Here is a 27,934-nt window from a genome sequence, read left to right as displayed (position 1 = left end):
ACATGACGAAGACAAGCTTGCATTTCTCTGCTCATTGGGACACAGGAGTCATCAGAATTTAACTTTGCTAATCACTTAAATAAATCAAAACATGGCTGTAAGTAGTTTTCCTACGTTGTGCCAGAGAAAGGATCCTCCTGAAAAGTTCAACCAAGCCACGCCCAGAGCCACACACAGGCCTCCCCAGAAATAGGTGCTCTTGTCTTATTTTTAAAACTTTTCCATGAACAAAGGTTACAGCTTTATTGGCTGAACTATTCTGCTCCCCGATAGCCCCACCGTCAGGAAATTCTTCTGAACAAAGGATGCCTGTGGCTGCCTCCCCTGACTTCACAGTGAGAACAGCTATCTTCTCTGAACAGCGCCCTTCTGAGAGTGATGTAAATACCTCAGGAGGCCGGTACATTCACTAGACTCCCAAAATTGAACTGGCTTTCTAGGCTCAGAGAGGAGCAGGCCAGCAAGAGGGACTTGTCTGAAAATCATGCCATGGAGGAAACAGGCACTCAGACTCCATTAATGAGAATATAAAGTGGTGCAACCCTTCTGGAGAGCCATTGGACATATATATTAGAAATCCTTAAAGTGGGCATTCCCTTTAATGGAATAATCCATGTCTATGGATGAATACAGGATGGATTATCAGAGAGGTGTGCAATGGCTTTTGTACGTGAAAGCTCATAGCAGCAATATTCATAATAAAGAAGAAAAATATAAATGCCCTAAAGTTCAGGAAGACAAAATGGTTAAATCACTTTATAATAAATTCTTGTGATGGAACACAACAGAGCTATTAAAATAATGATTTCAAAGAATATTTAATGATGGTACAGAATGCTTATGATATAAGGGCAAGTGTAACAAACAGCTTACAAAATTGCATGGATAGTTTGAATCCAACTTTGGGGGAAAATAGCACAGAAAACAATACTAAAAGGAAATACCTAAGAATCTTTTACATACGTTATCTCTGGGTGGAATAATTTCAGCATTATTTGTACTTTCTGTATTTTCTCGATTTTCTACAACAAATATATATTATTTCCTATTCAGGAAAAATATTTCTAAAATAATATCATGGAAATCTAATGAATGTTTTTCTATTTTCCTAGCCGAAATGTGTAAGATTTTTATTTTTTCTTACGATATCAAATACAACATACTTAAAAAAAAATAAATAAAGCCCAGGGCTGGCCCAGTGGTGTAGTTGTTAAGTTCTCACTCTCCATTTCAGCAGCCTGGGATTTGCTGGTTCGGATCTCAGGCACAGTCCTACATACCACTCATTAAGCCAGGCTGTGGCAGTGTTTCGCATAAAAATGAATGAAGACTGGCATGGATGTTAGCTCAGGGCTAATCCTCCTCAGCAAAAAAAAAAAAAAAAAAAAAAAAGTGTAAAAGAAGAACAGACATATGCAAAAATGATAGATATTGTTAAAAAAATAAAGCTGATAGTCTATATTTTTTAATTAAGCAGAATTCAAAATCTTTGTAAAGAGTGAGAATTAAGCCCACTCTTTCATTTGTAGGATGAGGATAACACCTCAATGGGTTTTGAGAGAATTGAATGAGATACCCCCTGTAAAATGCTTGGTATGTCATATGCACTCATGAGTGTTAGTTATAATTAACTGAGACGTTGGCATTTGTATTATATTAATCATTCTTCTCCTAGCATCATTTTCCACCAGGGACCTCTGCCTACCAGTCCCAGCTAATTGAATGAATACACACAATTTCAGCTCTTGACTCTTGAAGAACCTGCCCTGGCTTCCCAATGAGCACTGACTTCCTTCAAGTGCAATGAACAGTTTCCCTGAACCAGCCCTGCCGATGTGGAGCCCATTTGAGATACGAGCTTGGATGGCCTTCCCAGTGCCAGAGGCCACAGCCTCAGAACACCAACAGCATCTGCATGGAGAAAGAACTCACATCTCATACTGGCTCTGCAAGCCGCAGATGGCTCGGTGTTTGCTGTAGAAACGATTCTCCAGGTCGATCCTGGTCTCACCAATGAGGTCGTCTGTCCCAATCATGTCGTGGTCATAGATTAGGACGGAGAGCAGGGACTCCTTTGGGAACGTGGCCTGGATCTCAAATGACCTGCAGTCCAAGTAGAGGCTTTAGGAATCAACAACATTTGGCGACACAGGGAACTTTCTCATCGTCACTTTTAGCTAGCCTGTGGTTCACAGGAACTCACTAAACACTCAGAAACTCAGTTAACACTTAGCACATATTCATTTGGCTTAATTTTTCATTGAGATACAATCGATTTCCAAATCCTTTGTCAATACCCAGGAGCCAACAATCTCCCCTTGCGTGGGCCATGTCTTATAGTCTTCAACTAGGGTGACAGCAAGATGGAGATGAAAAACTTTGCATTTGGGTTTCAAATCAGAAACTCCCTGGTTTTAAAACTTTGGGAAACTTATTCCATCTCTCCCAGCCTCCCTATGTGTAAATATGTCTTCTTTATAATATATCATGGTAGTTAAATGTGATATGTTTGTATGAAGCACATATGTTACTTCTGGGCATTCAACGAGTGCGCGATAAATTGTCATCCCTTTTCCCCTCCACTGTTGCTTCCTCAGGGAATACTAGCTGCGTTTATTTTAAATGAAAGTCCTGTTGAAGATGGAAAACCACAAAAACATAGAATTGCAGGGCTGGCATGCTGTCTCTACAAGATTCTGAGCCCCTTGGGAACAAGGCCCTTCCTTTTTCATCTCTGCATTCTTGGAGCCTGCACTTGGCCTGAAGAAAGCAGACATTTAATAAAGGTTTCCTTGAACTCTAAGGGACCTCAGAAATCACCATAGCCAATCCCTTCACTTTACAGAGAAGGAAATTGAAATCCAGAGAACACAAGTGACTTCCCCAGGATCGTAAATCAGTTGAGACGAGGGTAAGAGCCAGTTTCCTGACTCCTAGTTCCACACTCTTTCCATGATACCACACTAACGCGAGGTATTGAAAAGAATGGCAAAGCCATCGGATTTCCTGTGACGATGCATTATCCATGCTACTGAGTATCAGAGAAGATAATTAAGAATTAAATTTTGAGTAAAGCCCTGCATTTTAGAGAAATGTCTTCTGAAAACAAAATCAAGGAGACACCAGTGTTTCTACAGCTGTTCCTGAGTCTGGCTGGCCTGGGACAAGGTAGGGTAGGCTGGTCTGGGAGCAAGAGACAGAGAAGAGGTGGGGAGGAAGGGGGAGCAGAGGGGCCATTATTTCCATGCGTGTCCACAGGTCTGTCTGGGCTGCTGTCCTCATGGCCAGATCCAATTAGCCCTGACTCTCACTCTCCAGTGTGGCAGGGACCCCAATCACAGCACAGCCCGGAGCCAATTAACCCTTCCCAGAGAGAAAAAAGCAGAGATGCTCGACGGCTCCAGTGACCTAACTGACTGAGGCAGCTCTGGCGGCCCAGGGATACGGCTGTGCAGAGAAGAAATTTGTGTCTTCCATCTGAAGACATAGTATTGCTTTCCCGGGGATCCAAGATTTGGATTCCCAACTGTAATGATATTCTAGAGATGTCTTACAAGGAAGCCTCCAGCTGCCTACCTCTGAGCTTGGCTGTCGCCATGGCTACTGCCACCGAGGAAGGACTTATTAAGTGCCTGACTGCCCTAGCAAGCATGACAGAGGACTCAGTCGCTGTGGTCCATCTCCCCAAGCTGTGTGCTTACAGATTAACCTCTCCTGAACTTTCACTGGAGCTGTCATTAAAAGAACTACCCCGAACGGCCCACCACGGTTGGACTTCCTGTCATCCAGGAAAAAACTGGGCTTATACCAGCTTGTGTGTCAGTGAGATACTAGATACAGTGGTGGTTCGAGGCAGCGTGGTTACTAAGAAAATAAGGAACCGCTAATGTCTGCAGACAGGTACCACCTCAGGATGATGCAGAGGGACAGGTCCCATTGGATCCCACTGAAAACTGACGGACGGTTTGTCCATCCATCTATTCATTCATGCATTCATTCATTCACACACTCAGTCATTCATTCTGTGAATACTTATTGAGCATCTACTCTGTGCCAGGCCCTGCCCTAGGTGCCGGGGATGCAGTGCTGTCCAGACTAGCCCAAGTCCCTCCTCGGATGGAGCTTACGTTCTAGTAGGGAGATGGGAGACACCGGTCAACACACGAATATAGCAATCCACGTCAGAGGCTATGGAGAAAAGTAAAGCAGGCCAGGGGCCAGGGTGGCGGGGGTGCAGCCCGTGACATCCTCACGTGGGGAGGTGGCAAAGAGGGATACCCCAGACCAGACCCCATTTCAGGCATAAGAGACCTCCGCTCTCCCTGCGGGAACACCGCAAGATCAAGCCGGCAACTTTTTCCCTAAGTAACAATTAAATAGACATCCAACAAACCATCCACATGTGGAGGGGTTCTGGAAGAGGCTCTGCAATGTCAGCGGCAGGAAGGAATATTTCATCATCCTCTTCCTTTGTTTACCGCAGCCATAAAGGAGGGTAATAAAGACCGTCTAATTCATGGCACTGTGGTGAGAGTGACTAATAAAAAGCGATTACAAAGCACTTGGCAGAATGAACTGCTAGTTACATAAAGGGCAGGTAATGACAAAGGTCATCTCTGGATCAGGGAAACGAGGGTAAGTTTCCCTGGTACCTTCGTTTTAATCATTCTCATTAATCTGAACAAGCAAGATCATTTATTGCCTCATTTCCTTGGGAGCAACAAAGTGTGAGAGACTGGTGCTGATCAAATGTCAGAGCCCAAAGTGATCACAAATGGGTAAATGAATTTAAATGAGGCTGATGAAGATTTCACCCCACGCTCCCGGTTATTCAGGAGAAAGAAGAAATTAAATACACTTATGATGCATGCACTGCTGAAACAATTATTAAGGAGAAGAGGAAGGAAGCCAACGTATTTTGAGTAGGTGATAGCATAGACGATATCCTGGGTGCTCTACGTATTTAATCTGCTAAAGGTGTCTGAGAGACAAGTGTCACTATTGTTGCTTTACAGATGAGTAAAACTAGGATCAGAGAGGTTAAGCCACCTGCATAAAGTTACACAGCTTGTGTGTGGCAGAGTGACGCACAACTCTGCTTGACTCCAAAGCTGAAGGCAGTCAGGCACACAAACTCAAGCAGGGAACAAGAATGTGTGACCCCCTCTGCTTGAAGACAAATGGGAGTGGTAGGGTTGCTGTGACCTGGAGAATACCTGGATCGCCTAAACATACTTAACTGCGACAGGTTTTAAAACACTTTGCAGGAAAACAAAACACAAGTGGGGGATGCAGTTCAACTTTTTGACTTCAAGGGGTCACCTCAAATGAGCTGCAAAATGATATGATGGAAAAATCCCTTTGGTAGGACACAAAAGACCAAAGGTCTGGCCCCTTTTCCTCCACTCATAAGCAGTGTGAACTTGAATAAGTTTCTAAACCTCTCTGGCCTTGGTTGCCTTGTTTGTAAAAAGGAAATCTCCCTGTCCAAAGGCAGGAGGCTGAATGTGATGACCGTTCAAGGTGCCTCTTAAATTTAAGGTCTAGGAAAATCATTATTGGAAAACCATGGGCATGAAGATCACTGTGTACCACCAAATTCCGGAAGGGACCAAGGAAAGAATTCAGCCCTTCTCCATGAATACAGGTTTGGTTGGCTGCTATCACCAGCAGAAGTCAGCATTTAACCTCCAGAGACAGACACATATACACACCAACCCCCAGAGAAACACAACAGTAGCAAATGCAGACAGGACAACGCTCTGCGGCCCAGATGGCCACTGACCTTCCAAAAACTGGGTTCAGTTGCTTGGGGATGTATTTGTCGCGGTCTTTGATTTCGGTTTTGCCAAGCTTGAGCACAATGTAGGGATCCGACTTGCCATCTGGATCAGCTGGGCTAAGATTAAATGCCTGGGGAGGAAAAAGAAAATCCCTTTGGTCCAGCGGTTCTCAATGCTGGCTGCACACTGGGATCATCTGGGAGTTGTAAAAGATACTGATGCCTGAGTTCTATCCCCAAACGCTCTGATTTGATTGGCCCTGGGCTTTGGGATTTTTAGAAGCTCCCTAGATGATTCTAGTGTGCAGCCAAGGTTAAGAGGCTTTAGCCTCTCCATTTTGCTGTTAAAAGAAAAGTTATCAGCTTTGCCCAAGTTCAACTTTCTCTGGAGTCGTCTCCCTGGTGGAAGGCAGCTCTTGGCACAGGGTAATGAGGAATATGCTAGACCAGGAAGAAGAAGGCACGGATTTCAGTTCGAGTTCTATTTCTAAGTAGTTGTGTGATCTTGGGCAAGTCAAGTCATCTCTCTGAGATCTATCTGTAAGATCACGGGGTGGACCCGATAGCCCCTCCAGAAATAATAGGCTCTGAATCCACGACCCCATCAGTCTTGCATTTAGCACTGGCTGGTTGAGTAAAGTTCTGTTTCTCAAAGTGAAGTCTGATTCCAGAAAGCTGGGTCTAAAACCATCACAAGCAAATACTTTCTAAGGGAAGGCCAGGGTAGGGGCTGGTGAGGAATAATACTGAAAAGATGGAGAAATTCTGCAGAGATGAGAGCTGACCAAGAAACAAGTCCACCCTACACATAGAACGGTAGAAGCACACACAGCTATATTTTCAAGGATGTTGATTAGAGCATTGTGTAATAGCTAAAAATTGTAAACAATCCATATGTCAATTACTTAGGGAGAAACTCAGTCCAAGATGGTCCATTTCCCATTTACTCTCATCACATCACCCAATTTTAATTCTCTACATAGCAGTTGTCTCTGACATTCATCTTATATACGTGCTGCTTCGTTTATTTTTGTACGTTCTTCATCTTCACATCGCCCCCAACTAGTGCGTAATCTCCAGGACAGCAAGTGGGCTGCCTGTCTTGTCTTGTTCATTACTTTATCACCAGGATCTAGAACAGGGTCTTCTTAATATCTGCTGAGTGAACGAATGGCTACTACATTAAGTCAAGAAAACACTAGGTGGCTACTAAAAAGAACGAGGAAGATCTATATGCGCTGACCTGGAAAAACGTCCAAGTTACACTACTAACTTGGAAAATAAAATAGACCATCCATACGGAAGGCACGAAGCGGAAGCCCATTAAATAAACACCTGGAGGTCGCGGTAGACAAGTGTAAATAGATATAGATGTGTTCGCATATTCATAAGAAAAGAAAGTTATTTCTGGGAATGGAATTGCAGAGGTGGATGATTTGATTTCTTTCTTTATGCAACTTCTAAGTAGCATTGCTTTTTACTTTTTCAGTGTTTTATTAAATTAAAAGATTTTTAAATCAACTTATTATTTAGTTAATTGATTAAATTTTAGTATGAGAGAGCAAACCACCCAATCACTGTTACTAGAAATGTCAGTGAAAAGCATTGACTGTCCATAATTGCTGTGAATTTATCCTACTCCCCAAAGCTCAGGCCACGCCTCCTCAGACTCTTCATTTGTTCGTCTTGCCTGTCCTCAAGCTCCAGCCCGAGCCTTCTCTCCTCCATGCTGCCTCCTGCACAGGAACCTGGTCTGCATTCCTGCCCTTTGTCTAGAAAGTACTGGGCACATAAAAGGTGTGTTGTAGAAATTTGCTGAGTGAATAAATAATCATCTTTCTCCAATCTCTGTAGTCCAAAAACTTTCTCCCTCTCCTTCCTACTGTTCATACTCTCTATTTCTGGGTTCCCCAAACCATGTCCCATAGAACCAGGTTCTGCAGGGTTTTCTGTAAGGGGGAAAAGAGATGTTGGGCAAGAAGTTTAGAAAATGCTGTTAAAGATTCAACAGTTAAATAGATTTCTTTGCTTCTGGAATCCTCAGGGCCTTGATTGTGCTAATGAGCTTTGTGAATCTCAGGGAAAATATTATTATATGCACCATTTCTTGAATTTATTTGAACACATAGCCCATTTCCTGAGGAATGCATATTAATTATCTCTCCCAAGACATGGGTGACCTTCCGAATAAAATTTTGAAAAGGTTAGTGTCAACAATCCAGCGGGTGGGTATTAATATAGACTACCTAGTGTCGCCAGGGATACTCTACAGGTACTTGCAGCTTATCCAACTAGATTGTGACTTCCCTGAGGGCAGAGACTGTATTTTTTGCATAACAACATCCCTAGTGATTAGACCGTGCCTGGCACATGGTGTTCGTGATGATGCTGCTGCTGCTGATGAAGGAAACATGCGAACTGCATGATGGGAAGGGAATATTTAGTTCTCCCTAAGCATTAAAGAATAACTCATCTTTGTTTTATGCTTTATTTATGTTTCTAAAAAAAAAAAAGTGGGCCATCTAAGGAAAGAATTAAAACAAAATAAGACTACTGCAATCAAATAAGATTATGAAAATCAACTTGAAGGTCAGGAGGTGAAAACAAACACGTGAACCACAAAAGTTCAGCAGACAATTGCTTTGATTGAGTGTCAGATTTGGCCCTGAGCTTCCTGGCAATCAGGCCAAAAAGTTTCCCAACTAACGTTTTGTGCTCTCATTATCAGAAAGTAGGAAGCCTAGGGCAGATTTTTCTCGGGAATACATTCAAAACGAAATTTCTGACTACAACAGTGCAGAGGCATAGCCCCCAGGGGGAGCATCACACAGCGGCAGCTGCTCTGTTCGGCCCTCGTTTTTCCCTCTGACTGTCTTGCCCGAGAGTTTCCTGCTTCAATCCTATTTGGTTTTCTTCCCAGCTATTGGACAACCACAGAGCAAATAAAGCTACACAGAGCGGTCCTGTATGCCTGGGAAGTATTTTCCTTGAGTGAAAAGCCAGCAAATGTTCATGTTACTGACCAAACTTCATATCCCCTGTTATGGACTGAATCGTGCCTTCTTAAAATACATATGTCAAAGCTCTAACCCCCAGTGTGACTGTCTGTGGAGATGGGGCCTTTAGGGAGCTAATTAAGGTTAAATGAGGTCATAAGGGTGGGGCCCTAATCCAATAGGACTGGTGGCCTTAGAGGAAGAGGAGGAGACAACAGAACTCTCTCTCTCTCTCTGGATGTGCACACAGAGGAGAGGCCGTGTGAGGACATGACAAGAAGGTGGTTGTCTACAAGTCAGGAAGAGAGGCCTTACCGAAAACCAACCCTGATCATGAACTTCCAGCCTTCAGAACTGTGAAAAATAAGCGTCCGTTGTTTAAATTACCTAGTCTGTGGCATTTTGCTGTTGCAGCCCCAGCAGATTAAGACAATCTCTCAGAGTAAACAAGGACAGCTCACCGCAACAATGTACACTCTGATCAGGACTTTGACAGGGTGGTTGGGGGGAATCCCTTGCTGGATTCTCAGCTGCCCACTGTCCTCGATGCTGGAATCCTCCGGGCTTTTGTAGATGCAGAAGGAGCCCTGGAACCACAAAGCGAGACCCATTGAAACAAGATGGTCAAATGCTCCACCAAAAACCACAGAAGGTATAGTGCTGGGGAAAGTGAGCACAGCCTGGGACCCAACAGGACCTGGGTATATGCCACCCTTGCCTTGTGGGGTGTCTGTAGGCAATTCACACAACCTGCTTGCATCTGAGCTTCTTCATGGTACATCAGTGAATTGTGTTGGTACGGTCCTCCCAGGGCTGTCATTTGAGGAAAGGGAATAGGAGCATCAGATGGGATACTAAGTTCCCTTAACAGGTGGGTGCTGGGCCAGTGTTTTTTCCCATTATCTCATTCAATCCTGACTGCAGGATTCCTATTTTCAGATGCTGCAACCGAGGTTCAGGGAGGTCAAGTACTGTTCAAGATCATGAAGCTGGTTAGTATTATAACTAGGATTTAAATCCAATTGGCAAACTGCAACACCCATGCTATTTCCAACACACCACACTGCATATAAAGGACCCAGCATGCAGTAGGTTCATGGTAAGTGTCAGCTACTACTTTGTGATGCTGACCCCATAAGTCTGCCAGGTGAAGCTTTTGTGTTGTTTGATTAGTTTAATCATCCAACAGGTAGGTTTGCATAAATCATACATTTGGTAGGTCAGAGGTGGGAAGGGCAAAGTAAAATTCAGCGATTCTTTTAGGTAACAACTCTGTCTCTTTATATTTCACCAGACTGAGTTCCAACCCACTTCACTGGCCACAAAGCAAATATCTCAAGAGATTGGGGTTAGGTCCTGCAGAGTTCTAGAGAAGGTCAGTGTAAAGATCAAGGATTTTCCTTACACACATCCCACACCACAATCCCATTAACAGAAGTGAGTCATATCTGACACGTACGGACAAGAGAGCCAAAGAAAAGGGTTAACTCTGGAACTTGCCTTAAACTTTCCTATGACTCGGTCTCCATCAAGGCCATGGTCATCTTCTGTAGATTTGCCTCTGAAGAGCTCAAAAGTTTTCACCCAGTCTTCAAAATTGTTGAATTCACTTTCAAGATCACCATCATATATCTTTAGGGAGAAGGGAGAAGAGTGCTCAGAGGAAGGAAGACCCAGGATCGATTTAAAGAGAAACGCCAAGATGCTCCAAAACCAGCCTTACGGGTCCCTTGGAAAAATCTAAGAGGCTGCTATTAATTTCTCTTTAGCAAAATAAGAAAAATCATTGATTCAGCATCTCTAGAACTAACCATACTCTGAAATTTAAAAAATCTCTTTGATAAACTTTGAAATTTCAAGTATAGCTAAACCAAAATTTTAAAAAATATAATATAGAAGCATAAATGTGACAAACCTTTTCTGGTGAATTGATGTCATTGGTCATTGAATACAGACTATAACGTTTTCAGGAAACTTGAATCAATAAAGCCTCATTAATCATCTAATTTTTAACACATATAAGGTAACAGAATATTAGTTTTTATTATACTGCATATAGACGTGAATTTTCTAAGTGGGAAATTATATATACACTTTAGAAATCCAAAATTGTATTGAATTTTAAGTTAGGTAATATAATTAAATTACTCATTCAAATTTCTTATTAAAATTACTTCTCCAAATTGGTTATCTAGATACACAATTTTCATTCTCCCAACTTTCATATCCATAAATATGTTTCTAGCTAATAGCCTCTGGCTAATGTTAAGATTGGCCAGACAGAGCTGACTTTAGAGTTAAAACTCCTGCTATTTCAAGTGTGTACACATCTACATGACGATGTCAAGCTCCAAAAGCTGAGCCAAGGGTAACTCATACACTGTAAATTACCTTGCTGGATCCAGGCTAAACCGTGTAAATTATGCCCCTTTTCAATATGAGGACATAGAAAATGGAAAATTAGCAAGCTCCATTGTCTCGGCTTGCACGCTTGGTAAAGCTTACTTCTCCACATCAGTGATTATAATGAAGACAAAGCAAGTTAGTTCAGACAAAGGCATCACTAGGGTTGACTGAAGCACTAACAGAATCCCCCTTCTGCGCTTCCCATCCCACTCATGGCTAAGATGGCTGAGTCCACACACCTGCAAAACGGCCAGGTTGGGGATTTCATCCTCTTTGAGTTTCTTCTTGAGCATTTTGTCTTTCTTCTTCTTTGGACTACCTACTATATTTATCACTACCTCGTCTGGTTTGGTCTCTGTGGATATTTAGTGGAAATTGTTAGACTTCTCATGGCTGTTGCGAGGAAACAAAGTCAAGCCCCCTCCTTCCCTTTGCTCTGGCATGTGTCATGACCCTTCTTTTTAAAAAGAAATAGTAACAGTTTGCTGTAGGATTGCCACGCAGCCTTGCAGTCTGCGCACCACAGGACCGCAGGACTGGTGGAGATGCCACTCACATAACGACACAATGGCAACGTATTCTCTGGGGTGGGGCAATATATTGGCTTGTCCTAGAATGTGTAAATTCACTAAACTAGGCACAGAGAGAGTAAGGAATTTCCCAGTCACCCAACTAGCAAAAAACAGACCCAGGATGGACTGATTCCAAAGCTTTTAGTTACGTTCCCTCTCAGATCTGTTTGGGGACCAGAGATTCATCTAGCTCAACGATAGGAGGCTCAAATATGTGAAGGGTCTTGAGCAAAGTCATGAATGTAGTTAGAGGGATTACTCAGTGATTTTCCTAGGAGCAGGCTCTAGGAAAAAACCATCTGAGACAGACCTCCAGCTCTGCTGTTTCCTAGCTGTGGAAACTTGGGCAAGTTACTCAACCTCCTTGTACCTCTGTTTCATCATCTGCAAAATAGAGATACTATTGTTTATGTCATGGGGTTGGTCTTAGAACTAAATATGCTAATTAGGAGTGGCCTGAGGAACTAGCTGGGCTCTGGTTTTCCCACCTCTATCAATGTCACCTGAAACAGCACCGGCTGTTTGGTGTCATTGTTGTTTTTATGTCAAGACCTACCGTTGACTTGAATCGAGTTTGCGGTCATTTCAAATCCCAGGCCTCTTTTGTTTGAGCTTCTGCCAAACCAGATATAGTCACTCCTTGTAAACTGAGTCTTAGAACCTAAATCCAGCTCACCTCTATTGAAGTTTCTCATGATGGTTTTGGTCTTGCATCCCAGCTCACTCCTATTTTTACCCTGCTGTTTCTACATTAAGACCGTTAATGTAGGGACATGAGTCAAGGGGTTGATTTCAGCACTCAACTGGACTCAGAAGACCAGGGATCTGGCCCCAGTCCAGCTCAAATCAGCTACATGACCTTTGTAAAGTGTTGTCACTTTTCTGAGATTGTTTCCTCACTTGGGAAACAAGGGAGCAGAGCTCTAACATGCTTCCCATTGCTTCCATTGTATTATTTTCTCACCCCAACGGCGTTATGCTAGGTCCAAATGTCCCCAGAACAGCCACTTACCTGTATTGCCTTTTTTCTCCTTGGGATTGCTCTCCTTTTCCTTTGAGAAAAGAGGGAGACAAGATTATTGATGCTGCCACGCCTCATTGGGTAATCCTGACTGTTCACAGGTCTAATTAGACGATCACCGCTCTCTGCATTCTCAGAGACGCCATTTTAAAAGAATATGTGAACAGCCCCTGAGTGCAGCCTCACTGTAAAGACCTAAGTCCATTCTTCAATGACACCCTGCCCTTCAGTGACACCCTGCCCTGGAGAAGGGGTGCCCATACAGCCAAGAAAAGTGCCACCGAGCTGTAGACTTCCTTGTCCTCTGTGTGCAGCCTCCTCTCAGGCGCTGGGAAAGCAGCTTCTCACCCCATGATTTTCCCACCTCCCTGGAGCATCAGCTCAGTCTGCAACTTTGAGTTTTACCTGCTGGCATGTTGGGTTGGTGGGTTTGTCCCAGGGATTGGGGAGGTTGGCAGAGGAAGAGGAAAGGGCTCAGTGCTCACCAGACGTAGTAGTGGCCATTGCAGCAAAAGGAGGGACTTTGGAGGCAGGGACTAACATTTAGTTTGTTTATTTAACTATATATCAGTATTCATGGATAGTCCTAAATGAAGAAATTATGGTCTTTCCAAACTAAAGAATCAGGAGAGTTTCTGTTCAATTAAATACAATGATAACATGTGACTAAGTTTCCTTCCCTTTTTCTCTTGAGGATGAGAAGTCTTAGCAAATTCAGCCAGTGAGCTTTTGCCTGAATCTCCAGACCCACTCCACACTGGTTCTCCAGCTTTGCAGCTTTCTTGTTCCACGTGCACATGGCCCTGTGCTGGCAACCTGCTGATTATTCCTGTTTGCTAAGACTTGCTAAGGCCAACACCTCTGCCTTTCCTTTGGTAGTTTCCCATATGAACTTAGAATCCTGCTGGAGATCTGGGGCCCTGCTGGAGACACCTGAGGTCCCCACTGCTGATGCCCCCCTGTCCAGAGACCCCATTTCTCCTGGCTGGACCTCCCTGAGTCTGACTGGTGGGCAAATTCTCCAGATGCCATACTGGACTGAACATCCTTCCAGCATTTTCAGACTGGAGCCTGTGTCCTAGGGCCAGCTCCAGCTGGAGGGGTGGATTTTGCAATCCCAGATCCCTGGTCCTTCCAGGGTTTTTACGCTTTCACAGCTAACAGAACCAGACCTGAGTAGGACCTACCTACAGTGGAATTTAAAAGAGGCGATAATGTGGGACTTGGGGGGATAGAGGGTGCTACGTTTTCCTATCCAGTCCCTTGACCGTCACAGCCAAGGGAGACTCTACCTTCTGTGCTTTCTTCAGGGAGGCATAATATTTAGACCACCAGTCAATGACGTTCTCAGCTGATTCATCTGCTATGGTCCTCTTTCTCCTTTTAGTAGACCTCCGGGAAGATTTCCTGGGATCCTGGCAAGGGAGGAGAGATAGATTGTTAATTAGGCCTCATGGATCTGCATGTTGATGGCTGACCGGTTTACTGAGGAAGAGAACGTATAGGTACCCTCTGGGAGGCAGACAGAGGTATTGGCAGGTTGTATGGTTGTGGCTCTCTGTACCACTTCAGGAAACAAAAGTTTAATAACCTGTTAACCCATTCATTCATTTACTCAGCAAACATTTACTGAGCAGGTGTGAGATATTGTTGTTGACATTGGGGATGTAGGGGTAATTAGACAGAATCTCCACATTTGGGAAGCTAAAGTTCGGTAGAGGAGTCAGGCATGTGTGGTATAGTAGAAAGGGCATTAACTTCAGAGAGACTTGGGTTATGAATCATTAAGTAATAAATATAAATGTTACGCTTCTCAGTTTCCTCAACTAGGGACAATAATACCCGCCTACTTCACTGTTGTGAGGATTAAGTGACATAATGTAGACAATTCCCTTTTAGCATCATTTCTGAATTGAACAGGTGCAAATAAACGACACGTACAAGAGAAGTCATGAGGGAGAGGAGAGGCAGTCATGGATGTGTGGCAGAAAGGAGGCCTCTGCGGGAGGAGACAGTTGGTCCATTGGAGACTATTTATGCAAGACTCATCACGTGCCTGTCATCCCTTCACTTTCTCAGATATCTCTTGAATACTTACCTACGATGTGCCAGGCACTCTATGATGTGCAGAGGATACAGAGATGTTAAAAAAATTATCTACAACCTAGTGGGACCCACAGCTTTATGGTGGCATTAAACACTTAAACTGAGAATTCTGATCTAAAGTAGCAGGCACAACTGGTGGGATGGAAAGAACCCTGTGAGCTGTCATAGAGGGTCACATTAAGCATGGATGAGAAGGGAACAGCCTGAGCAAACATCCATTAATCATCTTAGTCTGCTTCTTATTTCAGCCTTTACCATTTACTGCGGAGGTAATCGCCTAGGACTTTCTTAAAATTGCTTTTTTTTTTTTTAAGTCAATTGATACACTAGGATTTTGCACTCAGATTTATGACTTAGAAAGATTATTCATATCCTTGTTTTGTGTTTTTTTTCTATACTTGTCCATTTCCCCTTCTGGAATCTCAGCTAATTGGGGATGAGAAGGCTCATTTATCTTTAGAATCTTTTTCGTCCTATATGACCTTGTACAAAGTAGGTTCTAAATGTTTGCGGAGTAGGTCTATACGAGGAAACCATTGTCCTTCCAAGCTGATGAATTGGGAAGAGTTTATGTTCAATTAAATATTACCGTCACACTGACTAGCACTTTAATTTCATATACATTGACTGACCTGATTCTACAACAATGCTGTGAAGTGGGTATCAATATCCCCATCTTACAGATCAGGAAACTGATGCTCAGAAATGTGAAGTTTGCTTGCCCCTGGTCACACAGCTAGTAGGTGGGAGAATTAGCATCTACAGCCTCTGATACAGACTCTAATGGGCCTTGTAAGTATGAAGAGAGATTACATTCTGACCTTAGCTTTTCCATCTTTTGGTGGCTCCTGGGCTGCGGGTTTGTGTTCAGGCTCCAGCATAGGGGATGAGTCAGGGATGTCAGCCAGGCTGGCCTGCTGAACCTGGGTGGAGTCCGGTACCACGGTGGGAGGTGGCTCAACATCCACATAGATGTGATCCGTTGGGGGCTCCCGGGCAGAGCTGAGGGTCTCAGAGGGCTCCGTGGTTATTAGCGAATCTGAAATGGCTGAAATGAAAGCCCAGCAAGTCAGGCAACTGGGCGGCAGTGCAGGGGGTCATTTCAGGGACCCAGTACTGGGAATCAGGCAGATCTGGATGCAAATATGGCAACTTCCTAACTTCTCTGAACCTCACTTTCCTTATTTATAAAATGACAGTGAAAATACCCATCTCACTGGGGAATAAATGAGATCATGTTGTAAGGCATCAGGTGCATCATAGATAATAAACAAATGGTTGTACTTATTATTGATGCCTCAGAGTAATTTTAGATAACTGCGATCATAGGGAGCATGCTTATCAAGGTTTAGGGTACGGTCCCCTGTGTTGATTGTCTTCTCCCAGTGTGTTAATTCAGGGAACGCTTGGAGGCTCCCGAGGTCTGTGAATTCCCCAAGTGTAGGCAGAACTGTGGGCACAGGAGTACATGAACTTGACAGGGAGCAGGGGGATGTCTCTGGACTTATGAGATGGTTAAACTGGGCTCTGGATCCAATAAAAAGGTCTTAACACTGTCCTTTCCTGCCACAGGTCCTCTTCTCTCCATTTTGTGCCTCAGAATTCAGTCCTCAGGAACATTTTCCAGTTGGGATCCTCTGTGGCTGCCAGGGCCTCCAGAGCATCTCTTCCCCAGTTGCTGACTTTTCAATGGTGAACTCAACCCAACAAACACTAAACAGGCATCTACTCTGTGCTGGACATGGAGATGGAGAGATCAGCGGGACAGGACAGAAAGTTCAGAAATAAACTAGGGATGTATGACAGCTGGACTGATGAAAAAGATGGCAGCACAAATCAATAAGGAAAGTTAGTAGACTGGGGAAAAAAGCATGTCCTATGTGGACCAAAATGCTGTTGGATCCCTACCTTAAACCATATACAAATGCATATAAATTAAAAATCTAAATGTGAAAGGTAAAAACATAACACTAATAGAAGAAAATATAAGATAAGGTCTTCAGAGAAACCCAAGCTAAAATAAAAATGAGATGCTACTTTATGCCCAGCAGAGTGGGAAAAACCAAACACCAAACCAAAACAAAACGAAAACTCAGAAAGTTAGCTAATAGCAGGGGCTGTTGAGGAGGAGGAAAAGGGGACTCCAGAGGCAGTAATGGTAAGAATGTAGACTGGTGTAGACGTGTGAACCAGCACAGCTCTCTGGAGCGCCCTCTGTCAGTATTTAGTGAAACTACATGTGCACCTTCCCTGCCACCCATTGCTCTCACTCCTGGGTGTCTGCTCCAAAGAAATACAGACACAAGATCCTCCCCCAGGGAACACACACAAGGAGATTCCTCACAGCACTGTTTGTGCGAATGGGGAGTTGGACGCAGCCTGGGATCCAATACAAGGGGAAGGGAAAAGCGAAGTCGCGTAGATGCAGCAGGTACTGGTAACAAGCCAGTGTACACACAGCAATATGGATGGATCTTAAACACAACTTTGAGAGACAAGAGCAGGAAACCAAATGAAGATTATTGCACCATATCATATATGTAAATTAAATGGATCTATATTTTACAAGGATTGGTAGTATGGGGCCCACAGTGGGGAGGGGATGGGGAGTGGAGATAGGGAATAAGTAGGGGGCTGTGGATATAATGAGAAGCCTTGAGCAGACCAAGGATGATTGCACAGCACGAACTGAGAAGTGTAATTAATTCAACTCCGTGCACCTGCGATCCAAAACAGACCAATCGGAAGTAACATCAAGCAAAGAAAAATGTCAAGGAGCGGAGGCAGGAGGGAGCTTGAGCCATATTTAAGGAAGCCTTCTTAGAGGAGCTGACCCTGATGTCAGTCTCAAAGCAGGAATCTGACAGGTAAAGAAGCAGAGGGGACTGTGGGAGCGCGTTCTTCAGAAAGAGCGACTTGGCCGTGGGCATCTTCTTTGTGCGGGGGTCCTACAGCAGACACCCGCAGGCACCACGGCTTTGCAGTCTGCAGTTCCAGAATCTAGGAGGAGGGTCTTACCTTCGCCATCTTGGGTTCCGTCCACCGGTGAGGTGAGAGCAAGGGGCTCCCTGGATTTACACAAAAACTGCTTCAAGCAGTTGATGGTGTAGGTGCCCACCAGGGTGCTCCTTCCGAAGGCTCTCCAGTCCACCACACAGATGCTCAGGGGCGGGTGCAGAAACTCATTCTCAGGCAGCTCCTGGGGGGAGAGACCAGATGACGTGAGGGCCTTGCCTGGGCTGGGCCTGGCTGCTCACACCCTGCTGACCTGTCTGGGGGAGGGACAAGGCAAGCCAGCAGCCATCTTACCACTGACCATGGCTTGCCATTCTCTTCCTCCAGGTCACCCCTGCAGCTTGCCGGAAGTCTGGAGCATTGCCTTCAGGGAGTAACTACCCAAAATAGGAGGGATGGCACTAGCAATTCATCCCAGGTTTAAAATGCAAAACTCACACACTCCCAAATTCTCTATGGCCGTAGTCTTCAATCCTCTTATTTTGTAATTATTTACCAGCAGAACTCTCAACTCAAATAAATGTTTACCCAGGCCCAAGATATAAAACAGACGATAGTTGAGCCATTTAAAATGGAGCTGAGGGTGAGGGACCAGCACCCTGCCCGCTTCGTTCCCCCGTGGCCCCCAAGGCTTAATGAAGCCCAATATGAAAGGCTTGCAAACACCGCTCTCTTTCTTTAATTCTAGGCTCCGCTGATTTAGAATATGTGTCCATTGGAGCTGACTCACTTGGACAAAGCAAACTTTTTCTTCACAGTTAGTTCCCAATCAGAGCACAAAAAAGTACGTTGAAAAATAGTGAAATAAACAAAAGCATAGGTGTCCAAAAACATCACTTTAGAAGCATAAATTCGCATGTAAACTACTGACATGCCGTGTACAAATGAATGTGTAAAAACCTAACCATTCAAATAAGTTGTGTTGGTGTAGCTTGTAGCCAGTAGTTTTCAAGCTTTAGAGTGTATCAGAATCACCTGGAGGGTTTGTTAAACCAGAGGTGCCCGGGCCCCACCCCTGAACGGTTTCTGATTCGCTAGTACTGGGGTGGGGCCTGAGAATCTGCATTTCCAACAAGTTCCATGGTGATGCTGATGGTGATCAACTGGGGGCCACACTTTGGGAACCACTGTCAAGCTGCTTTGATTTACTGTATGATCTGTGTCCGAAAACTTTAAAAACAAAACAAAATAATAGCAAAGTCTATGTTATGTCATTCTGCAATTCTGGCTTCTCACTAAATCAGACTGTCCTTCCTTGCATGTTGTAGATATCTGAAACTCTGAAATGTCTCCCCAAGCCAGGTTAATGAAGGAACGGGTCCCAGCTGCAGAAACAGAGGGTAGGAGGTGGGGGGGGGAGTGAGAGGTCCACACCACTTCGAAAGCATCTGCCTGGACGTTGAAGTTTGGGTTGTTCTTGTAGCTCTGGATCACACAGGACTTGACTCCTCGTCCTCCACACTCGATGAGGACCTGAGGACGATCCACTGAGAGAAGCTGCACCTTCTTCATTTCTCGGACGCCCCAGAAGAGAACCTGAGGAGAGGATGAGCAGAGCTGTCACTCAAAGACCCAGGGAGGCGCCAGCACGCGTGCCCTGGCTAAGGTATGGGAAAGTGAGATGTGCCACCTGAGAACTACAGCGTGGTCTTCCAGGAAGGGACTGTGCAGAACCTTGAAGGCACCATCTGATCCTCCACGTCTCCTTCCCACCCCGCAATTCCCCACTTACAATACAGGCAAGTGTTGCAATGCACCACTGCCCTTTAGTCCCCAAGAACAACTCCATCCTTCCCTGCACCCACCTCCACTCGGTATGTGCTCAGCACTGGCCGAATGTTGGCAGGAACTGGGTAGATCTGGGTGACATCCGGTGGGTCAACGGGAGGGAGCCCTTGCAGCCCAGACTCAGGGACCTACCGCACAAAACAAGTGCAGGTCAGAAGGGCAGGGAGAGGCAGGGAGGGCAAAGGGGGCCACACCACCACCTCCTCCGGAAGACAGTCACTTTTAACGAAAGTAACATTTCCGGCTTTAAATGCAACCAAAGCGATGCATTTTACCACATTTATTTATTAACTGGCAAATGCATTCATTCACAAGAGTAACCAACATTTAGTGAGCACCTACGATGTGCCACAAAGTTAACCATAATAAGGTTTCAGTAAGCTCATAATATAGAGGGGAGAGAAAAGTGACAAGTGGATAGATCCTCACCACCCGATCAAATGACACGGGAATGACAGCAGTGGCACGGAGAAGGGGCTCTGGTCAGATTCAGAATCTTGGAGACTCGCCTACGATGCCTACTATAGAAGAGACCCATGTTTAATCAAAGACTACTCTTAATCAGTGAAACAGAAAATGGAGTCTTTTGAAGGCAGACCTCCGGGATGAAAAGGCATCGTTTCCTGTGCATTTGGAATTAATGAAACTGCAGGAGGACAATCATTGTGCTTTAGTGAAATCTCATACAAAGGCCACTAAGGAAAGGGTCTTTCTCTCTGTGTAGGCCATCCCGCGCTGCCTTCAAGACCTGGCTCAACACTTACGTCTTTCAAGAAGCCGTCCCTGATTGGATCCCAGCCTCTGTGGCCATCCTCCTATCCTTCAGTCCTTGAAACACAGAAGCCTCTGTGGAGACTTAGTGCAGAAATCAGTGGACTGAACCCAGACACCAGGTTCCGCTGTGTGACCCTGCGTGAGTCCCCTTCCCTCTCTGGGCCTCAGATATCAGGCCAGATGACCCTTCCAGCATTCAGAAGTCAGATGTTCTATTAAACATTGCTTTGGGGTGTTTGTATGACTCGGCCAGGAGGAAGTCTTTGTTGACTTCGTCTCATTCTCTAAGCCCCTCAAGTGATGCTCCATATCCAGTGGGTTCTTGATAAACGTTTATTGGCCGACTGACATATTAGCTCCATATGCTCAAAAAAGCCTAATTGCTCATCAAAACCTGCAAAGCACAAATATACCACCATCCCTTTCTCACAGATGTCTTCTAGTTGGCAACAGCAGATGTAGTTGAGATAATTCTAAGAAAGCTCAGAAAAAGAAGACAGTAGACACTGTGAATGCCAAATGGGCTCGAGATAATGAAGCTGCAGAATGAACCAGACGAGACAAAGGAGGTAGGACATGAGGGTGTATGCCCAGGACTGCCCGGCAGTGAGAGGGGAGCGATCTAGCCTGCAGGACGTCACTCACTGAGAACACTATTGCTCCTGCAGCTCCAAAGGAAAAGCCACAGAATGGCTGTGATGCTGGCATAGGAGGCTGCCTCGGATGTGCTCTTTATAAAGTGCCATATGTTTGCTCCTCCTGGGGCTGCTGAAATGATGGCCTGGGAAATGCCCTGGAGAAGCTTTGTTCCATAAGTGCCTCAAAGATGCCCTTAAGAATTCAATAAAGGCCTTGATGAATCTCACAACATGGTGGAGATTGAATGACTTCTCTGGAAGTCAAGATTAAACATTTTCCCAGTAAAATGGGTCAGCTGCTGGCTTATAAAACCATGTAATGTGTAGTCGCTCACACATGGGGCCAGGGAAGGATAAAGAAGTGTTATGAAGACAAAATGGTGAATCAGGGATGGGCAGGATAAGTTGGTCCAAAAGTCAGACTGCCCCAATATCCCAGTGGAGACAAAATATCGGGGCCTCAAAAGAGGTCCAGCCGCAGGGCCAGGACAAGGGACCTTGGGTGAAAAATTTAAGGGGCAGCACTCTCAGGGTCATGCATGACCCTAATCCCAGCCCTGCCCATCTGGAAAATCACCGATGCTCAGCAGCCTTTCTCCGTCCTCTATGTCCCTCAGCCCATCATCTCTACTTGTATTGTACCCCTTATTCAGTACAGTGGCTGGGCACCAGTCATGGGCTCCATCACTTACTCGCTGTGTGAACTTGGAAAAGTTGCCACAGTATCTCTAAGTTTCACTTCTGTCATTTGTATAGTGGAGATAATGATACCTAGTTCATAGAGTTGCTGTGAAGAATTGCTGAGACAGCATGCAAGGCACCTGGCACACCTTCTGGCACATAGTCACCTCTCTAGCGGTGAAGGTAAACTGGCAATCGACTCTTGCAAGGTTTAAAGCTCAACTTCAAATCATCTTAATCTCCAAATGGATTCAGATGATCTAGGGTGGCTGGTGTGCCAAACCACCTCGGAGGCAAATTTAAATTCTCTCTCAAGGAAAACAGTATCAGCCTAGGCTCAAATTTTCTCTACATATTTTACATGAATGAGTGAATACATTCATCTGAAAATGTCGCATTGAGAGTCTGCTCTGTATAAAATATAATTGTTGGCTCCCAGTGTGACACGGGATGAATCTCACACACACTTCCAATCCATCTGCCAACCATGTGGACTCTTCTTTTGATCCACACCCAGAATTCGCTTCTCTTCTTTTCCATGGCTACGATCTTGATCCAAGCTTCCAGTTCTCCAATCCGGATTACCCGATGGGCCCCCGCAGTTGGCCTCTCTCCTTCTCCCCTCACCCTTTCAGCATGTACTCAACTCAGTATCCATGGTGTTTCAACATAAATCAGACATTATGCTCAAAATCCTCTCTTGTCTTCCCTTCTTTTATAGAGTAAAAGCCAAAGTCCTCACAAGGCTCCAGGTGATCTTTTTCCTCCGACCTCATCTCCTACCCTCTCCCCATCCTTCACTCCACTCTAGCCACACTGGCCTCCTTACTGGTCCTTGAAAATGCCAGGCATACTCAGGCTCCAGGATCAGGCATTTGCTGTTCCCTCTGCATCAAATACTCTTTGCCCAGATATCTGCATGGTCTGCTCCCTTTTCCCCTCCAGGTTTTGACTTAAATACCATTTCTCAGTGATGCTTCCCTGTATACCTAAAATGTCCACCCCCAACACACACATGTCCACTTCATGTCTCACATTGAATTACCTTTTCTCCTTCGCAGTGATCACAGTCCTGTAACATCTTATGTTATAATTTACACAGTGTCATCTATTATCTCCTCTTCACTAGAATATAAGTCCCCTGAGGGCAGGGACTTTTGTCTGTCTATTCACTGAAGAATTCTTAGGAATGTGCCTGGCATATAGTAAACACTCAATAATGTTTGAATGCATGAATGAATGAGTGAAGCAGTCTTTGCCTTCAAAAACTTTACAGATTAATGGAGACAAGCCTGTAAACAATTGACCTTACCGTAGTCTGAATGACAGAAAAAGGCAAATTGCTCTAGCACAGAAGAGGAGAAAACATTTAATTTGACTGAGGTGGGTGTGGGGAAAGCTTCCTGGAGGAAGCATCTGTTGTTCTTAACTTAGATGATGACCATTTCCCTAACTTGGCCGATGGAGTGTGGAGGTTGGGGTGGGTGGAGTGGGGAGACACTCTGGAATGGAATAACAGCGTGCCTAAATGCAGAGGAGTACGTTTGCACGGTGAACTCACAGAACCTGGAGCGATCTGGCGTAGAGAGGCCATAGTGTAGAGAAATACGCTGAAAGATGAGGTTGAAGAAGCATTTGAAGACAAATTAGGGAGAACTCAAATGTCTAGTTATAGAAATTCAACATTCTCTCCTGGGCCAGATTTCTTTTCGTGAAATATGAAGAATTATCACGCAAACAAAAATGTAAAGTTTTATAGTCAAAAACATTTGGAAAACGTTAGATTTCAAAAAAGAAGTTTCGAAAGTTTCTTTATTCACAGACCTCTCATTTGCCATGGTAATGGCATTTCAAATCCCCAAGAGGGATATAATATGAAGAATTTCTTAAACTTTCTTTTCACTGTATTTGGAGGGACTGTCCTTGGCATTCCAAAAAATAGACTTTGAGAAATGTTCCTGGCAGTAAAAAGCAGGGCTCCACTGGTGATTTCTGAAGAGAGTGGTACGGTCTGCCTTGTGTTCTGGAAGGAATGTGGAGGATGAAGTGACTAAGAAAAGATTAGGAAGCCAGAAGACCAGGAAAGAGGCCAATGCAACAATCATGATGAGAAATGGAGTCTCTGGGAACAGGAAAGATGCAATAGTCAACGAGCTTGGCCTGGCTAGGGGTACAAACACAGACTGAAGAATTAAAGCTGAGTCTGAATTCTCAAGGACAGCGTCTGGGAGAACAGTAGGGCTGAAAGCCAGCAATGGGAGGACAGGGGGCCAGCTGGCTTGGTTAAGAAAGGGAAATGGAGATAACGAATTCAGTCCCGGGCATCTAAGAACCCAGGTACTAAATCCTTCTTCTAGACAGAGAAGCGTTTCAGTAGTGGAGACGGAGAGGCTGAAGTAAACCATCCAGAGATGAAAACTGAGAGCAGCTGGTGACAAACGAAGGCATTTTCCAGCTCCTGTCTTCTCAGCATGTACGAGATCCACTTGCTAAGACAGTCGCACTGATGATCAAATTACTTTTTGAACAAGTAATCAAATGAAAAGAAATCTTAATGAAACCCTAATGAATTGTATCTCTTAGGCTGCTGCAATGCTTCCTCTATTAACTCAGCTGTCAGGAAGCAGCAGGATCTTGCCTAGGACACTCAGCTCAGAGCGGAGGGAGGGAGCATGAGGGATGCAACTGTGGAACCCAGAGAGATCTGAGGCCTCAGAGGGCCTGTGGAGATCGGTCGTCCAGCCCCTCATTGATGGATTGGGGGACCCAGGCCCAGAGCACTTCAGCAAGCTTCATGGGGTGAAAATAGCAGTTGACTGGATCCAATTCATTTAGCCTTGAGCCTCAGGTTTCCAACGTGTAAAATGGGAGTGTTGCACCAGATCTAGTTTTCCCAAGTCAGCCATTCCTCTACCACCTTTACCACCTGTGCTATCATCCAGTCAGCATTTGCATTAGACATAGCTTTGTTTTTAAAAAGGAAATTTCATGTTGCTAAGGAAAACACTTGCCATAAATGGCAAGTAACTTTAAAATGAAAGCCAAACAATGTATCGGAATACATCACGGGAAGCTTTTCTTAAACTTTCTTTTCACTCTATTTGGAGGGGCTGGTGTTCCAAGAAGCAGACTTTGAGAGATGTGTCTACGGGCATCATTGATCTTTTTTACAGGCACTGAGCCTAAAGCCTGTACTCTTTCTTAAAAGGGAAGGTTGCAAGTTAGGTATTATAGATAGACTAGCATCAAACTAGACTTTCTTCTAGAAGTAGTTAGAAAGATCAAAAAGGGCAAAAGTCCATTTGTGACAATATGGAGGGACCTTGAGGTCATTATGCTAAATGACATAAGTCTACAGAGAAAGACAAATACTGTACAATCTCACTTATATGTGGAATCTAAGAAAAAGAAAACTCATAGAAACAGAGAGGAGACTGGTGTTTGCCAGGAGTACGGAGGTGGGAAAAATGAGTGAAGTTGGTCAATGGATACCAACTCCCAGTTACAAGATGAATACGTTCTACAGATCTAATGCACAGCACGGTGACTGCAGTTAACAATACTGTATTGTATACTGGAAAGTTGCTATGAGAATAGATCTTAAAAGTTCTCACCACACACATGCACATGCAAAAGGTAACTATGTAAGGTAATGGATGTATTGATTAATTTCATTGTGGTAATCATTTTGCAAGATACACATATATCAAATTATCATGTTGCACACCTTAAACTTATAGAATGTTATATGTCAATTATATCTCAATAAAGCTGGGGTTGGAAGAGAAAAGGCAAAACTCCCTTCCCATCGATTAGACGTTATTTAATGCTCTACTTGGCTTCAACCTAAAATCACTCATTGCCAGCCTAAAATCACCTGGATTCTGCCTAGAGGAAAGACAGGACCAGCTGGTTTTGCAGGTCACTTTCCATTCTGACAGTTCTTGTTTCCAGGCAACACACATCTATCTGGAAGAGCTCGTTCTATTAGAATCACTTGGCTTATCATCCTGGAATCCTGCAGCCTAAGATTTATAAGAGAAAGATTTTTCTAGTCCTCCCCTTCAAGGCTGCAGTCACTGTAGAGCTGGAACCAACACCTGAGTTCCTGCTACTCTAACCCTGCAAGGACTCGCCCAGCTTCACTTCCCCTGACAGAGAGCTAGCTCTTGCTCCAAGGCAGCCACAACATCCTTAAAAACTTCTTCCTTAAGTGGAGCAAAAACCAGAACACAATCAAAGTCTTCGATAGGATGGGCTTAAGAACTCATCACTGTAGTCATATGCAGCTCCCAGGGTGCGGACGCGGGCAGAGTTTGGATTTGCATACGTGTGTCTAACCCCACAGCTGTTCCCTTCCTCAGTATGCGCTGCAGCCTCTCCAGCTCCCAGGAGAATCTGTACACTTGAATTCCAAGCTCTAACCTGCCACGTTAAGCAACTCGTTACCTTTCTATCCAGCTCAATTTCTTCACCTGAAATAGATAGGTGAGACTAGACATTTTCCTTTAAGATTCTATAGTATAATAATATTAATAATAAAATAGGTAGCATTTGTTGAGCATTTATTCCATGCCAGGCAGTTTAGGTAGATGGATTATCATCTCCATTTTACAGGTGAAACATAGAGCGATGAAGTAGCTTACCCAAGGTCACACACTAATAGGTGGTGGGAATGAGATTCATTCCCGCGGGATCCAATCAGAGCTCCTTCACGCTTACTCATCCTGCATGTGTTAGGGATGCTTGCCTTCTAGTTTCTCTACCAAGTGAGATTTTCTTTAAAATTGGGATTTCTGAAAAATGGGCTTACCTCTAGAGGGATTGGTCTGAGCTAAAGGTAAGGTGCCACCTGCCCTCCTGGTGCCTCAGGAGATGGAATGATCAGGGAGAGACATCTCCCTGATATAGGGCCACCTGGTCACTTCTTTTCCAGGTCCTCTCCCTGTCCCATTTGGTTCTCCACTGAACAGCCAGCCTTGAGAGTCTCAGGTGCCCTTTCTAAGTATCCTGGTTTTGCTTTCTGAAAAGTCTTCCTAGACACACGTTTGTTCATAAATTCCCCTACATCTTAGTGGGACAGACTAAGAGCTCTTTCCCTTTGGGAAACTTTGTGATACAGTGTTAAGGTGTAAAAGGCTTTAAAGGTCTAAGTTCAGCTCTCAGCTCAACCACCGACTGGCTGCACGAGGAGGTAGTTGCATTGACCCTCAGTTTATTATCTGTAAAATGGGAATCATATCTATCTCAACAGGATTGAGAGAGGTCTGGTGTGATGCAAGGTATGTGAGGCAGCAAATGCAACGTGATAAGTGCCCCCAAAATGTTTGCTTTCTTCCTCTTGCGTATCCTCTCATGGTCTATATGGAGCTCAGGGATTTCCGTATAGGGCTGTTGAAGTATTGTTGGCCAAACTCACAAGGATCTTGCATGCTAGGACTCTTATAGCACAGGGGGTCTGGGAATAGCCTGTGTCACCTGAGTTCTTAAGTGGCACCTCCCAGATCCCCAGAAGGAGACACCTCTGGACACGGGATAGCAAGGAGGGACCTGGCACAGCCTCACTGAAGTGTACTTCTGCTGAGGGCACCTCTCTGGTGAAGTGAAACAGACAGACATCTAGCGCAACTGACACTTCCTGGCTCACTTACCTGGAGCAGTTCAAATACAGCAAGGAGGTCCCCTCCAGAGAGGTTCCCACAAAAGATGGGGTGATAGCACAGCCTGGGGGGCTCATAGTCCTGGTCAGCCAGCTTCACAACAGGAGCAGCCACTGTGGCACCCAAGTATTCTGGCTTCCCCTAAGGCAGAAAAGAAATGAATTTTTGTTCCTGACTGTTACCCACCTGGTGTTGATGTGCATCCGTGTGATTTTGTAAATGATCTTCACAAAACTGTCAGCCTCAGTGTCTCTCTCTCACTACTGTCTCACTCTCTTCTTCTGCCAAACTCTTCTTATCCTTTTCCACAGGCTTGGGGAGCAATGCAATCTATTCAGGCTCCCAGGAAAACTCTAAGAGGCTTCCTGGCCCAAGTCTATCTCAGATGTTCTCTTTCTCCTCAGACTATTGAGCTCAATGGAATAAAGTTAAAATCATCTAAGGTAGACTTGAAGGGGAAAAGGGAAATAAAGCGGCACCAAACATTCCAAAAGA

At 44.5% G+C, this 27,934-nt stretch overlaps 1 protein-coding gene across 7 annotated transcripts in view; it reads right to left on the bottom strand.

Moving 5' to 3' along the window:
• FER1L6 (fer-1 like family member 6) overlaps window positions 1-27,934 on the bottom strand; it is a 214,977-nt gene that overhangs the window by 22,648 nt on the left and 164,395 nt on the right. For all 7 annotated transcript variants that reach the window (XM_070632002.1, XM_070632004.1, XM_070632005.1 and 4 more), the window contains 12 exons: window positions 27,431-27,580; window positions 19,704-19,814; window positions 19,273-19,434; window positions 17,902-18,082; window positions 15,705-15,931; window positions 14,070-14,192; window positions 12,769-12,808; window positions 11,424-11,539; window positions 10,279-10,410; window positions 9,240-9,365; window positions 5,786-5,913; window positions 1,933-2,103 (listed from right to left, as the gene is read on the bottom strand). In XM_070632002.1, the coding sequence (XP_070488103.1) occupies window positions 1,933-2,103; window positions 5,786-5,913; window positions 9,240-9,365; window positions 10,279-10,410; window positions 11,424-11,539; window positions 12,769-12,808; window positions 14,070-14,192; window positions 15,705-15,931; window positions 17,902-18,082; window positions 19,273-19,434; window positions 19,704-19,814; window positions 27,431-27,580 (1,667 nt within the window). The remainder of the gene's footprint in view (window positions 1-1,932; window positions 2,104-5,785; window positions 5,914-9,239; window positions 9,366-10,278; window positions 10,411-11,423; window positions 11,540-12,768; window positions 12,809-14,069; window positions 14,193-15,704; window positions 15,932-17,901; window positions 18,083-19,272; window positions 19,435-19,703; window positions 19,815-27,430; window positions 27,581-27,934) is intronic.

The sequence above is a fragment of the Equus przewalskii genome, chromosome 8 (genome assembly GCF_037783145.1).
Source record: "Equus przewalskii isolate Varuska chromosome 8, EquPr2, whole genome shotgun sequence".
In the NCBI taxonomy this organism is placed as follows: Eukaryota; Metazoa; Chordata; class Mammalia; order Perissodactyla; family Equidae; genus Equus; species Equus przewalskii.
This window is presented reverse-complemented; position numbering and strand designations above follow the sequence as displayed.